At 40.7% G+C, this 16,015-nt stretch overlaps 1 protein-coding gene across 1 annotated transcript in view; it reads right to left on the bottom strand.

Annotated features, from left to right (window-relative positions):
• LOC113133983 (xenotropic and polytropic retrovirus receptor 1 homolog) overlaps nucleotides 1-16,015 on the bottom strand; it is a 40,068-nt gene that overhangs the window by 12,021 nt on the left and 12,032 nt on the right. Inside the window, exons 2-5 of the mRNA XM_026313097.1 lie at nucleotides 8,209-8,260; nucleotides 1,250-1,351; nucleotides 890-1,113; nucleotides 227-376 (exon numbers count right to left, since the gene is read on the bottom strand). Coding sequence (XP_026168882.1) covers nucleotides 227-376; nucleotides 890-1,113; nucleotides 1,250-1,351; nucleotides 8,209-8,260 — 528 coding nt within the window. The remainder of the gene's footprint in view (nucleotides 1-226; nucleotides 377-889; nucleotides 1,114-1,249; nucleotides 1,352-8,208; nucleotides 8,261-16,015) is intronic.

Below are 16,015 nucleotides of genomic sequence, written 5' to 3'. Positions count from 1 at the left end.
ATACTGATAATGAGTAAATACAACCTCTGCAGTAAGCAGACATTTTTTTCAAATTTTAATCCATCGTTATTTATTTATTTCATGAACCCAATTAGGTCTGTAATTATTAACACGTCCTTTGACGTAATGCGTAACTTGCTCTGCATTGGCTTCTGTACACACGTACACACACACACACGCGCGCACACACACACACACACACACACACACACACACACACACGTACCTCAGTCTCAGAGATGAGCTGTGTGATTTTCTTGCATGTGTAAAATGGAGCCACTTCAACATGAGCCACTCTCCAGTCAGCTCCCCTTGACGTCTCTAAAATCTTATCATGCTTCTTCAGGATCTTCCTAAAACCTGTGAAGTTCAGGTTCTACAGAAACAGAGAAGGTTATTAATAAAAAAATGATTAGAGCTGTCAAAACCAGCGGGTTAAACACACCTGATCAAAGATATGAACTATTGATGTGTTTAGTAAGGTAGTTAAAATGCAGACTGGATGTAATCGAAGAGATACAGTACATTTTAGTTATCAGCCATAAAATTTCATTATTTGTACATCTCAATGAATAATCAAGTAAAACTTTTAAAACAGCTGCATGTGTCAACTCATCATGACTGCAAAAATAATTTAATGGTTAGTAAATATTATGTTGTCTATCTGCCTATCTGAAGGCATTTATAAGACTCAATTTGCCTGTTTAACATCTGGCCAGAAACAACAGATGAACAATGGCCTTCGTGGTTAATTTGGGCCTATCCCCCCACCCCCTTAATAAGAATGGCCTCTGCGAAAGACACTAATAATAACTTAAGCGGAATTAAGCAGTGAACATTTGTCTTTTGAGTTTCTCGGTTTGCATGCTGATCATTTGTGTGTGTGCACCTGATAATTCTGTAGCAGTATGAGGCTGAGGTAGAACTCTGAGAATGCCAGCTGCAGGTCCTTTATGTTTCTGTGTTTGCAACGCTCCTGCTGCGACAGGGCGAACACCGTCTTCCTCCTCCTCAGGCCCCGTGCAGTAGCTGAGCTCTCTCTCTGTGCATCCAGTGAGGACTGCAGCTCATTCTGTAGTGTGGCAAAACGCCGCTGAGCCTCAGCCAGCTTTTCTGGAGGGAGAGCAGAAAAGAGGGGAAGATCATTTGAAAGACAGAAATCCATTGCAGGATAATAACCACAAAGCACTGTTGGAGCTATATCTAGAGTAGCACTAGTATATGACTGTGTTTATTGAGCGGTGATTACCAGAGTAGAAGGTGTTAATCTTGGCCAGTTCTTTTTCACACGTCTGGAAGAACTTCTCCTCAAACTTGGCATAGTACCTCTTGACAGTATCCTCATCTGTGACTAAGAAGAGATGAGCTGTTAGACCAGTGAAACTTCAACAGCAGTAAAGACCGTCTCTCTGCATTGATTAACCTTAATGTATTGGATGAATGAGACATGGACAGGTGAGCAGAATGTGAACAGAGGACAATAATTGCCGGAAAAGGGACATGGATGAATGACTATAATATCCAGTGTGTGTAAAATTGCCATCAGCATTCTTGTTTAAAGGCTTGTACTGTCCCAGTCTGACCACCAGATGGACCAGTGAGACAGCTGCAGGACATTCAGTGTTACCTGTTGTTGTTTCTGTGAAGGCTTGCAGGTAAATATTTCAGGATTGATGCTATGACTCCAATTTGACATTTCTGGCTGTGGCACCAAGACCATTCACTAATGCAGTGTACAAAATTGACATTTTTAATTTGATTCAAAGTTTAAAACTCACAACATTTTTAAAAGTTCTTCCACATGAACAAAAGGCTTGATTTAAACATTCAAGAAAATTCTGTTTCCTAGAGTGAACAATACTGTGCCACAAGATAATTATCACTGCAAGACCCCCTGTCTGCAGCAGCTTGGTGCACAGGTCAAGATGTACACACACACACACACAATAAAAAACAGAAAATATACAGTAGTCACTAAACTAAAATAATCAAACACTAAAGCCCAAACATGCATAGAATTCCACAAAACCGGCCTTGTTCTGTCCATAAATGTCCAGAGTTTCGAATCCAGTATAATATTGAGTCCAAAACTTCTTTTCTATCTCTTCAAATGCTATAAAACTGCAGCTGCTTCATTTAAACTTGAGAAGAGCTTGTACTTATTCCTTGTTTAGTCCGTGACACATGCTAAGTTTTGTTTTGTAAAGTTATCTGGCTGTGATACGATGGTTGTCGATAGGCTAAGTTCCAGATAGACACCTTATTTTAACAAATGTGAGCACGTAAGGTGCGTGTACAGGCTATAGTAGCCAGTCAGTGACGAGCCTTCAGCCTTGTGCTTTGTCCCAGATCATGACTGTTATAGCAAACGGCATGTTGAAAACAACATGTAAATCAATGTTGAAACTGTAAATATGTAAATAGTTTGCTGTGTGTGTGTTTTATATGTTCTTTTATATTTATTTAAATATCTTTTTGGACCATAGCACATGTTCTAATGATTTTTATTATGCACAAAGTTTAGTTTCACTGTGGAAATGAGCATTTCACTGTGTTTTGGTTTCAATACTCTTATTTAAATAATACTGAGTGAATCTGGATATGGAATATCATTAGAGTCCTCATTAATGTTTCTATGTTGAAGCATTCAGAAGTTATAACATGTTTTTAATAGTATGTCCAGGTGTGCCAAAATGTGCCAGTTTAGAGATGCCAAAGATGTCATTTTTATATTGATTTCAAATTTGAAATGGAAATAGTCACTACCTCCTTTTGGAGGCCTAGATATATGCTATTCCAACGCCATATCTCCCAGCTGCAGATCTGTGCTTTACATAATTCAAAATAATTCAAGCCAGAGGAAAAAAAAATAACAGTAGGAATTGTCGGTGGGCAGAGTGAACAGCCAGCTCCCTGTCCACCCTCAATGCCATGACTGAGGTGAGACCCTTGACCCCCAACTGCTCCCCGGGCGCTGCAACACTGGCCCGAGTGTGTGTGCATGGTGTGTTTGTGTGTGCACTTTGGGTGGTAATAGAATTTCCCCATTGTAGGACTAGTAAGGGAATTAAGTTAAGATCATTGACCACCGCTAATTACCCCTTCATTAACACCAGCAGCACCGACAGCATTTAATTCCCATTCTACTCACTTCTGCCCAATCAGATTTGCTCAAGTGCAGGTTAAACCCCGCCCAACCGATTTTAACTCCCGACCAAACAACACCTCCAAGTTCCCATCAACCAACCCCTTCTGTTATCACAAGACGCCTCCTTTTGCAATGGCAGTTAAGGTCACAGTCAAAGTATGCAATTATCGAATTAACACATGTGGAGTGTTACTATTTTAGTTGCATTATGGAACGCATGTAAACACCTTAATCGCAATATGAATGTTCTGTGAGAGTTTTCGCTGAGTTTTGAACAGGATACCTACACATACGGCACGTGAAAATTTTCTTTCCATTCGGCGTCACCAAATTCCATTAGAACAACTCTTTTCCACCAGTCCTTACTTCGTACTCTCATCCAGTACCTCCGTGATTGTTGCAGTGGCATAATGAATGAAAGTACACAATATGCCCCTTGTTGGAGAAGATGCCGTCTTCTATGTACACATATTGCATGACAAGTAACTATAACTGCACTGGAAGCCTCCGTAAAATTAAACATGAAATACGCAGAACAGTATATGGTACCATAAGGAATTGTATGACGACAGACAATGCCAACATAAAAAGGGAAGACGGTCTGACGGCGTGGCATACGCCGACAGATGTGTGCTCCCCTTACCTGCCCTACCCTAACCCTCCCCCTGCTATGCAGATGACACTCAGATGTATCTACCCTCCTCTCCTCCCTCCTCACATGTATATTCCACCATTGAATGTTACTAACCTTGTGCTCTCTCTCTCCCCTAGTTTGTGCTCTCTCTCCCTCTCTCTCTGTTCTCTCTGTACCTTCTGCAGGTGTCCCTGGTCCTGGTCCTGTATATCGCTGATGTGCAGTTACTGGTCCCACCAACCTGCAGTGTCTATTTGTTGTTTATTGTTGCTGTTCTTTTCTCTCTGCTCTATCCACTCACCCCAACCGGTCGAGGCAGATGGCCGCCCAAACTGAGCCCGGTTCTGCTGGAGGTTTTTTCTTCCGTTAAAGGGAGTTTTTTCCTCTCCACTGTCGCCAAGTGCTTGCTCATAAGGGAATTGTTGGGTTTTTTTGTTTTTTATAAAGTGCCTTGAGATGATTTGTATTGTGATTTGGCGCTATACAAATAAAATTGAATTGAATTGAAATGAATTAATCGGTCTATGCTTGATAACATATAAAATGGGAACATAAAAGAAATATTCTAAAAGCAACTCTTGTAAACAATCAGAATATTGTCTTATTCGGAATAAGGTCAACAGCAATAGATTATTGCTGTCCAAGTAAATGTAGTCAATGTCCAAGAGCCCTTATAAGGGCCAGAGGGATAGGTGTATGAAAAGCATTAGCAGTCTGCTGTTGGAGAAGGACTTGTTGTTCCAAAAGCACAATATTTAGCAGCACACCTCGAGATCCATGGTGTGCATGAGACAATGCTAGGCAAATAACTATTGAACGGCAGAGAGCGTATCTTAGTCGGGGAAAGTTTAGCTACAGTGGGAATGCCCCGTGATCTGATCGTCGGTAGTGAAACCACAGCGTAAGAGTTCGGTAACGGAGCGTAATTGATTGGCTAAAAAAGGGACCTAGACGTGAATTGAACAGCAACTGACTTGCGTATATGTGTCATAATGTATTGTAAGTATATGTATCGTAAGTTAAGCGTATCGGTCATAGGTGGAACGTGATTGAAGCGTTGGTAATGCGTAGGAAAAGGGTTTATTCATAAAATTTCTTCCAACTACTCCTGACCTGCGCATAAACTCCAAGTTGGGAGGGAGCAGGAAGAGCATAAACTGGTCCCGAGTCTGTGGAATGTGGGTCTAAGATTTACCAAAACATGAGTCCTGTAATTTTCATCTTTTTTGATCTCAGCACTTTAAATTTTAATTGAACAGTGGACATAGAGAACGTGTGTGTCCGACCACTAACTTGTACCCACTGCCACGTCAACAACCAAACAACCGACTGGGCAGGTGGTTTTGAGTCAGACTCTGCAGACTCAGTGATTCACTGTGTTTCAGACTTGCTGCTTTTAGACAAGACACCAAATTGGAATGTCCCAGCCACTCCCTCCATCCCTCTATTTCTCTACTTCTCTCACCAGTGCACAAACACACAGACAGCCACCACAGTCAGACTACAGTAATCTCCTTATCCCCTTTTGGCCTTATTCTGCTCTTTTCTCCCTGTGTCTCAGCTCATGTCATTATGATAATAATCATGATGATATGTCTGTCTCTCAGTAATAGGCTATACTTTCCATTTGACAATTGATGTTTTTTAGCTCTATTTTTCAGCAGCACCCTCCCTTACTCTCACATCATTACACATATTCACACTTAAAAGCCCTCCAGTGCATGGGCATATTCTGCCGCCAGGGCTGTGTATCTTGCTCACAGACATTTAGACAGTATTGTATGTATACACTATAATTCTCGCTCTGTGTGACACAGTGTAAGGTGTTGGCATACTGTAGTGCAGAGCAAACAATCTACAGGGACTATTGTTGTGTCTTGTCATCATTCAAAAGTTAAGAAGCCTGGCTGGACATCCTGCTTAAAATTTTCTGTTGTTGTTTTACCATTTAACGTTTCGCCCCAGTAATTCTTTCTAAATCAGGTTTATTTTCCCTGTATTGTTAGTCTGTTGTGTGTGTTATTACTCTAAAAATACTCCAATAAACCCAGCTAATGAAACTCTGCAACTAAATCTCCAAATAAAAGCCAGTAATCAGACAGTAATGAAAACTCATTAAGGGGCCCATAGGATGATTTGGAGGGATAGGTGGAATGATAGAGGCTTAGTTTTCCTCTTTTAGCCTCTTTGTGGCTGCATATTTACACTATTAAACTATGTTACAGCTAATGTAAATTAGAGCTTATGCGCACTGTTTGCAAATAATTTGGCTCTGGCTGCTTCAAAGCTTTCAAATTATCCTTCATTAATAGATTAGTAGGAAATTCAATACCTTTGCTTTGGCACTGATCAAAGCCCAACGCAATAACTTCAGGCTCAAATTATGTACAGACAAGTATTGTCACGATACCAAAATTATGACTTTGATACCAATACATGCACAAGTATGTATTGGTATGTAACTGTCAGTTAATTCTTTATCAAATTGGTAACAGAAATTACTAATGAAGTATTTCACAGAATGGCAGAATATTTTGAATGCTGTATCACCTGTCTGAGTACTGTTTAACACATGTAAGGATTATCTCTGCTACCAGGGAAGATTTTAGTGGTTTTACATGCAAAAATATTCTATATTTTAAAATAATTGTAAACTTAAATAGTCTTTCATTCTACAGCTTAAAAACATATTCTTTTACAGAAGGAAACTGCTAATAGCTGTCTCTCTTTCTAAGCATGTCAAGTATGTCAATGTGTCAAAACTAATAACTTGCACAGTACAACACATACAATCAGACTGATGGCAGATCTACAGCTGAAGCTAACTGCAGTGGTATGTGTGTGTAAGAAATTGAAATATATGAGCAAGGGTGGTTGAACTTGCATGTTTGTCTGTCTTTTGTACGGCTAAAAAAACTCTAAACTGTTGTTTTGACTAACCATAATTTTTTCTGTTGATTTCTTGACTGAAAATAGGCCCTTTAAGATTGAAGGGAAAAATACTAGGAGAAAAAAAAAAAACTGTGCTAGTCACATTGTTTTGTTTAAGAGTATGGCACAAAGAGGCCTGTCATTACATAATGAAAAATAAGGCCTCTGATCGCTGGTTTTAAGACATTTCAAGATTCTGTGAGGCCTTAAATTTTGGTCATATTGTGGCTATTGTTAGTGCATTTTACAAGAACACATAATTAAGCAACAGTGAAGTATGAGGTAACTCCATATAAAAATAATGAAGGAGCTGAAGGTAAAAGAGAACTGCACGACCATCTTGACAGCACAGAGGAATGATGTTTTTCCCTGCTAAGTCTGTGGTTTTCTATAGCAGAGTTCTACAGAGTACTATATCACATTTAGACCAGCACAGATTTTGAATAATAATTCATGTGAATCAAAGTGAATACACAAAGGACTTTCCTTCACAAGTGATACACCCACAGGCAAATATTATTCACATTATTACAGTGAAGGGCAACTGCCTGTTGCTTCCTATAGCTCAAACACTCCTAGCAAAACATCCCAAACAACTAGTGCTTTTACAGTTATATATAAAGTCAAGGTGTGTCCAAAAGATTGAATAGGCCTGTAGGCCAAAATAGGTAGGTGAGGTGACAGAGAGCATGTTAGGGCAATGCATTTCCCAAAGCATGCAGCCATATGTTACATTTAAAAAAAAATCTGCTAATTTTTTACATTTTAAAAATTACGTTTAAATATTATAAGTCTTAGATAATTAGTGCTGCATTTTTAATCATGCTCTGAGAGCTATGATTTCACTTGAAAAAATATTTTAAGATCTAATTTTAATAAGTCACCAAACATCAGCTTTGGAATGCAACACTATGAGGCAATTGAATGGTGTTCTGTTATCAGATCTTAACTTTAGCATGTGAATGCACCACTACAAAGGATTAATAAATTACTCCACTATAGAAAGTTCTAAAAAAGGTAATTTAACCAAAAGCCAGTACAGATGTGGTTCTGTTAGGGTTTGATTTTTGTGGTGTCCGGTATTGGACTTTTATTTCCGGTTTGGTCCTTGTGTAAGTCAAGGTATCTTTATGTTGATTAGTTAGGATCGGTTTCACTAGTGTTCTATTGAGCTGTGAATATATACCTCCTGGTTTCTTCCGTTCCTTGCTGGAAGATTGAATTACTTTCGTTTAGTTGAGTTATGTTTGTTGCCAGCCCGCCGAGTGGTAGAGTTATTGTTGCCTGCCTGCCCGCCCGCCAGAATTTAATTTGTTTTTGCCTGAGCCTGGTGAGTCCAGGTCAGTAAAGACTGTTGTCCTGCATTTGGGTCCTTGCTTCATCCTTCAATCACCTCCACGTAACAGGTTCATTATGAGGCAATAGTACTGTTTCAAGTTTCAAGTTTCTGTGAGTTGATTTTGACAGATATCATATGTAGATAGAATTGTAATACCTTCAATAGATGGGGCCTGGTCCTGAGCAGCATACAACATCTCTTTGAAAGCCTGCAAGAGAGAAAAATTATCAGTAAGTAAAATTTAAAAAAGGCAAGTGCTATTGTAGTGTATATACTATCAATGTTAGATAAAGGTAAATACCCGTATATGTACACGTCCATTCAGATATTGTTTTGACATAAACAATGAAGTGTCAAGCTGAAATGATTTGCTATCATATTCATTTATTTTTTTTAAATCCCCACTATTGCTGTTTAACTTGAATCCTAGACTTAAAGTCTGTAAGATTTTACACCTACCAAAACTAAAACTATATAAAGCAACAGACAATTAAGGGCCCTGTTAAAGGCCAGCAGCAACATCTTGTTCATAGACAGTTAAACAGGGTGGAGCCTGAATGTGGGTTAACCAGTCAAACAGCATTCTGCTGATTTTAAACACTACAGCGCACTGCCTTACAATTGGTTAAACTGGGGGACCAAATCTTAAGGTGTGAGATTAAAAAAAAAAGATACTGTAAATAACCACGTTTGTTACAACCACTATATAGCCTGCCCAAAGGATGACATGAGACTGAATAAATTCCTGTGACCAAAGGTTATATTGCAGTAGCTATGCACTTAATATCGCTGGTTTTAGCCAACCATTGTACACAAAGTATGAATGCTTTATGACAACATGGACTTTTCTACATGCGTGTTCCATCAATGCAAAGAAATGCCTTGATTCATCAGGTATTGACCTTGCTGGATAAGCCAACAACAGACAAGTCAGCTTATTTCTCAGTTGATTTTCCAGGTAATGTATTATATCACAACAAATATTGAAACTACGATATGAGTTATGGTAAAAGAGAAAAGGATTTCATCCATATCACCTTCTCCAATTAGATACTATACACACGTTTAAACAAGTCAAAAACAGCAGTTCATCAGTTCTGAAAGTGTCATGAATGCCCAACAATGGTATTTGTCAGATGATGGCAGTGCAATTTTGATTTTTGCCTCAATTAAACTAAAGAAAGCAAAGATGTAGTTGTGGGCAGCACTGTCACCTCACAGTAAGGTTCTGGGTTTGAACCTGGCAGCCAACTGGAGCCTTTGTGTGTGGAGTTTGCATGTTCTCCCTGTGCCTGCAGGGGCTTTCTCTGGGTACTCTGACTTCGTCTCACTGCCCAAACACATGTAGATTAAGTTGACTGGGGACTCTCAATTGCTATGGTGTGCATGTGAGCTGGGCCCCTGTGATCTTCTAAAGTATAAATGGTATAGCTAAAGGATGAATGGATGATACAACCATGTTCATTTTTTTGTCCTATTCAGCTGCCTTAGCATGGAGCTAGTATAAGCTGAAAAGGTTACTCTAAAACAAACACACATTTCAAAACCTGGTGACCTTAACAGGACCATATAGTCAGGACAGGCAACAGCCAATTCAATTACACTTGCTAGTCTTTCTTAGCAATACCACTGTCATGGATGTATTTATATCATTTTTCCATATGTGTGGTCCCTCCTTCCTGTAATAATGTAGTGCTGTTGATGCAGCCACTCAACCTCCTTCATGCTCTCTGTTAGTAAATCTGCAATGTACTGCAGTTTGTCTCCGCTGTGGAGAGCAGGACTAGAACACACTCATTCAGTCTCAGTAAGTACTAGCAGGACAGTTGCCTTCTTTCATCCATTCTTGCTCAAGGGTTAGATAGTAGAGTGGTCTGTCAGTGTTTCAGAATGCCAGTGAAGAACACAATAGCCTCACTGTGTGCCAGCCTGCCCGCCATTTACTCAAAGAGCAGCAGAGCAGGACACATGGCTTCTGCAGCAAACAGCAGAACAAGTCAAGGTCATGTTATAGCCTACAGAGCCAGGCTAAAATCACTGCTTCACCAGTGCATTCACTTCAATGATGTAAACAACAGCAAATATAAAGAAATTAACAAACAGACCTTTTTGTATTTATATTTTAAATTGCAGTGGGCCTACTGAATTAGTACACATGTCTGATATTCCTGTGCCAGAGACTACAGAAAGTGTCTTTTAAAACAAACAAAGAAACTACAGATCTGCAAATATAATGAACAATTAGGGAATGTACTAATAGCAAATGCTTATGTTTTCACTGACTGCAGGTCAAGGAGATAGACAGTTTTCAGATACAGTTTACTGCTGCATTTATTTCAGCTCCACTGCCTTCACTGTAATTTCCCTCATCATTAAATCCTAATATAGGCACAAACAGAACAGAAAAATCCCCAAGTTAGACCTCCTATTTCTTGCTAATACCATTTTTAAACAAGGATCCATGTCCAACCCTTATTTCCTAACATGCTGTTCGGGAAACACACAACCACTCAGACAGGGAATGATGTGAATAGAAATAATTGTCAATATTGATATATATCACGATATACTATCACTATTTCAGTCACACTTAAGAGTTCCTTTTTACTCCTAAGTGACACGTAAAGATATGTTAATTTTGATTCAAAGATTTATTTTCTTTTAAAAATTGAAAAAGAACGTTATACAACTGCATTTCAAATAAATAAAATAGTTATACTGTATATAATAAGTTGAAATTTTTATTCTGAACAGTCGAGCCTTAAGCATTACAGGAGAACAGACTATTTTCTCAACTCCAAATAAATAAATAAAAAACAAATTTTATATCTTGAACCTACAACTAAAATATTAAAGCTTTCATGTTTTACACAAGAACAGAAACTAAATTCTTTGGTCACTTCCAAATAAATGAACTACATTTGTTGATGTGCAGCAAGTGTCACTTTTGTTTTAAGGGACCACCAACACTTGCTTGAATCTGAGTGTTTTATGTGCTCTAGAGGATGGCACTGCTTTTGGTGGTAAAAAGGTTAGTGGTATTAGCTGTTTTTAGTGGAACATTTGTATATTCTTGTCAAATATACGTGTATGTTTTGCAGTGCGTACTTCTCTACTTCTTGTCAGACTAAATATCTGGCTGGGGACTATTTTCATTATCATTGGCTAAACTATATTTCTGCTTCAGGATTGGCTGGAAGATCTGCCATACTGAATAAAAAATTGCCAACTCTTATCATCAAGATTGAACTTAATCTAAATCCGATGCAACATAAAATTCGACATTGTAGTGTCCTATAAAACATGTATAAAACAGTATTTGCATCATGGATTCTGGTTAATAGGGTGGGCGAAATGACGATTTGATTGCGGGCAATTAAAATTACTGCACGATCCACTTTTTCGGAAAATGCATCAATTTTTAAAAAATGCGCTGTTCTGAATGGCAGCAAGTCCGAGTAGCTTCTGTGTTTGTTTGAAGTTTTTTCGTATGTTTGTTTCTTACAATGTGTACTGGCTCAAGTAGAGTAGTGTACACTAGAGATGAACTGTTGGCCCTGTCGAAGATTGGACACGGGGAAAAACACCCAATCCCGACTATGCTGAGGAGACAGTTTCGTGGATGTAGAGCCGGGGCTAAGCTAAAGGCTAAGAGGAACAACAGAAGGTGGAGACACAAGCCTTTTCTGCCCTCTGTGCTCATGGGGAATGTTAACTCACTGCACAACAAGTGTGACGAACCGGAGGCGGTTGTGAGCAACCAGTGGCTGTACAGGAAGTGCAGTTTAATATGTCTTTCTGAGTCCTGGTTGAACGACAACATACCGGACTCATGTGTGGATATACCTGGCTTCACAGCTGTACGAGAGGACAGAGACCCAAGGACAAGCGGAAGGACGAAAGGTGGGGGAGTTATCCTACTTTTAAGTCAGAAATGGGTTAACCCCCGAAATGCGACTGTGAAAGAGAAGGTCTGCTGTACGTACATTGAACTGGTCTCAGTTGGTTTCCGCCCATACTATGCGCCAAGGGATTTTACATACATAGTCACCATTGTTGTTTACATTCCACGGCGCCTGCAACGGCGTGTGACATCATACATGATGCTGTCGGTAGGATACAGACCCAGCACCCTGATGCACTCATTGCAATTACAGGAGATTTCAATCACGTCTCTCTGTCCTCCAACCTGACTGACTTTGTACAGTATGTGGACTGTCCAACACGTGGAGAAAGGACATTAGATCTGTTCTAGGCTAACGTCAAAGAATCCTACAGGGCCGTACCTCTTCCACCACTGGGTAGATCTGATCACAACATGGTCTGTCTTCAGCCCACATATAGACCCTGTGTGCAGAAGCTTCCTGTTACCACCAGGTCTTTCAGGAAATAGTCACTAGAGGCAAGGGATTCATTGAGAGACTGCTTTGAGTGTACAAACTGGGATCCACTGATGGAGGAGAAGGAATTGGACAATGACTTGGACAGGAGAGTCAGCATCATCACTGACTACATTAATTTCTGTACAGACACTGTACTCCTAATTAGTCCAGTACGGTGCTATCCTAACAATGTTGGATCACCAGTGACATTAAAGAATTCCTGAACCAGAAAAAGAGGGCTTTCAAAGACAGGGATAAGGAGAAGCTGAGAAGTATACAACGGGAGCTCAAAAAGACACTGAGGTGAGCTAAGGTGGAGTACAAGAAAAAGTTGGAAAAACAGCTGGAGAACAATAACACCAGGGGGACCATCACTAGCTACAAACTGAACATTATGGACAGGAACTGTAGGCGCCTGGACAAACTGTTGAAAAAGGCCAGTTCTGTGCTAAGCACAACGACCTCCTATTAGCCGCAGACTCTGGCCTTGTCTCCATTCTCATCCTCCTTGACCTAACTGCAGCTTTCGACACCATCTCGCACAATATTCTCCTCCATCGCCTTGCCTCCATCAGCATAGCCGGCTCGGTCCTCGCATGGTTCACCTCCCACCTCTCTGACCGCACCCAGTCCGTCCACCTCCAGAACTTCCACTCCCAGCTCTCTACTGTCAGTTGTGACGTGCCTCAGGGCTCTGTCCTGGGGCCAATGCTCTTCATGATTTATCTCGTTCCTCTTGGTAATATCTTTAGGCAACATAACATCAATTTCCATTGTTATGCAGACGACACCCAGCTCTACCTCTCTGCTGCTCCGTCTTCCACCCTCCCACCTCCCTCCCTCCTTACCTGCTTATATAATATCAAATCCTGGTTCACCCATAACTTTTTGAAACTCAACCCCAATAAAACTGAAATTCTCCTCGTGGGCGCCAGATCCACACTTTCTAAAACCGGCACCTTCTCCATTCAAATCGACAACAATACTGTCCTCCCCTCCCCGCAAGTTAAGAGCCTGGGTGTCATCCTAGAGTACTCTCTCCTTCACTCAGCATATCAATACCACCACCCGGTCGGCCTACTCCCATCTTCGTAACATAAATTGCATCTGTTCTTCACTCACCACCGATAGCACGGGCATAGTCGTTAATGCCTTTGTCACCTCTCGTCTGGATTACTGTAACTCACTCCTCATTGGTCTACCTCTCAAATCAATTCACAAACTCCAACTTGTCTAGAATTCTGCTGCCCAAATCATCACCAGAACTCCATCCTCACATCATATCACCCCTGTCCTTAAACAACTTCTCTGGCTCCCCGTGTTCTATAAAATCCTCCTTCTCACCTACAAAACCCTCCACTTTCTAGCCTCACCATACAGTGGGTACGGAAAGTATTCAGACCCCTTTAAATTTTTCACTCTTTGTGTCATTGCAGCCATTTGCCAATATCAAAAAAGTTCATTTTATTTCTTATTAATGTACACTCAGCACCCCATCTTGACAGAAAAAAACAGAAATGTAGAAATTTTTGCAAGTTTATTAAAAAAGAAAAACCATGTGAAATATCACATGGTCATAAGTATTCAGACCCTGTGCTCAGTATTGAGTAGAAGCACCCTTTTGAGCTTGTACAGCCATGAGTCTTCTTGGGAATGATGCAACAAGTTTTTCACACCTGGATTTGATTGGATCCTCTGCCATTCTTCCTTGCAGATCCTCCCCAGTTCTGTCAGGTTGGATGGTGAACGTTGGTGGACAGCCATTTTCAGGTCTCTCCAGAGATGCTCAATTGGGTTTAGGTCAGGGCTCTGGCTGGGCCAGTCAAGAACGGTCACAGAGTTGTTCCAAAGCCACTCCTTTGTTATTTTAGCTGTGTGCTTAGGGTCATTGTCCTGTTGAAAGGTGAACCTTCGGCCCAGTCTGAGGTCCTGAGCACTCTGGAAGAGGTTTTCTTCCAGGATATCTCTGTACTTGGCCGCATTTCATCTTTCCTTCAATTGCAACCAGTCGTCCTGTCCCTGCATCTGAAAAACACCCCCACAACATGATGCTCCCACCACCATGTTTCACTGTAGGGATTGTATTGGGCAGGTGATGAGCAGTGCCTGGTTTTCTCCACACATACCGCTTACAATTAATGCCAAAAAGTTCAATCTTGGTCTCATCAGACCAGAGAATCTTATTTCTCATAGTCTGGGAGTCCTTCATGTGTCTTTTGGCAAACTCTGTGCGGTCTTTCATGTGTCTTGCACTGAGGAGAGGCTTCCGTCGGGCCACTCTGCTATAAAGCCCCAACTGGTGGAGGGCTGCAGTGATAGTTGACTTTGTGGAACTTTCTCCCATCTCCCTACTGCATCTCTGGAGCTCAGCCACAGTGATCTTTGGGTTCTTCTTTACCTCTCTCACCAAGGCTATTCTCCCACTATTGCTCAGTTTGGCTGGACGGCCAGGTCTAGGAAGAGTTCTGGTCGTCCCAAACTTTTTCCATTTGAGGATTATGTAGGCCACTGTGCTCTTAGGAACCTTGAGTGCTGCAGAAATTCTTTTGTAACCTTGGCCAGATCTGTGCCTTCCCACAATTCTGTCTCTGAGCTCCTTGGGCAGTTCCTTCGACCTCATGATTCTCATTTGCTCTGACATGCACTGTGAGCTGTAGGGTCTTATATAGACAGGTGTGTGCCTTTCCTAATCAAGTCCAATCAGTTTAATTAAACACAGCTGGATTCCAATGAAGGAGCAGAACCATCTCAAGGAGGATCAGAAGAAATGGACAGCATAAATATGAGTGTCACTGCAAAGGGTCTGAATACTTATGACCATGTGATACTTCAGTTTTTCTTTTTTAATAAATTTGCAAAAATTTCTACATTTCTGTTTTTTTCTGTCAAGATGGGGTGCTGAGTGTACATTAATGAGAAATAAAATGAACTTTTTTGATTTTGGCAAATGGCTGCAATGACACAAAGAGTGAAAGATTTAAAGGGGTCTGAATACTTTCCGTACCCACTGTACATCGCTGATCTACTACATACCTATTCTCTGCCCCGTACTCTCCGCTCCTCCGGTTCCACTCTCCTCTGCACCCCTACGGCGTGCCTGGCCACCATGGGCGCTAGATCCTTTTGGCCACTGCGCCCCGCCTTTGGAACGTTCTCCCTTATGGCATCCGGTTGTCTCCGGACTTATCAACTTTCAAATCTTCACTCAAAACTTATGTGTTCCGTCTAGCGTTTTCCACCTAACTCTCTCAACTTCTGATCTGTTGACCTCCAGCCTGTGATGTTTTACTACCCTCTGCTTGTTTCGTATTATTGCTCTGTCCTCTGGGTTTCTGTGTTTCAATCTACTTTTAATGTACATCGTCCACTTCTTAGATACTCTACACCTTTGCCTTTACATTTTGGCCCTCTGTTTATGTATTGCTGTTATTGTTGTTTTAATGCACTCTATGTATTTCATGCTGTATGCGCCACGTTTTTCTTTTTCTCTCTGTAAGGTGACCTTGAGACTTTGAAAGGCACCATGAAATAAAATTTATTCTTATTATTATTATTAGGCAGGGGGCTGGAACCTGTCAGAA

This window comes from Mastacembelus armatus, chromosome 17, assembly GCF_900324485.2.
Source record: "Mastacembelus armatus chromosome 17, fMasArm1.2, whole genome shotgun sequence".
In the NCBI taxonomy this organism is placed as follows: domain Eukaryota; kingdom Metazoa; phylum Chordata; class Actinopteri; order Synbranchiformes; family Mastacembelidae; genus Mastacembelus; species Mastacembelus armatus.
The sequence above is the reverse complement of the archived record's forward strand: the minus strand, read 5'-3'. Positions and strand labels throughout refer to the sequence as shown.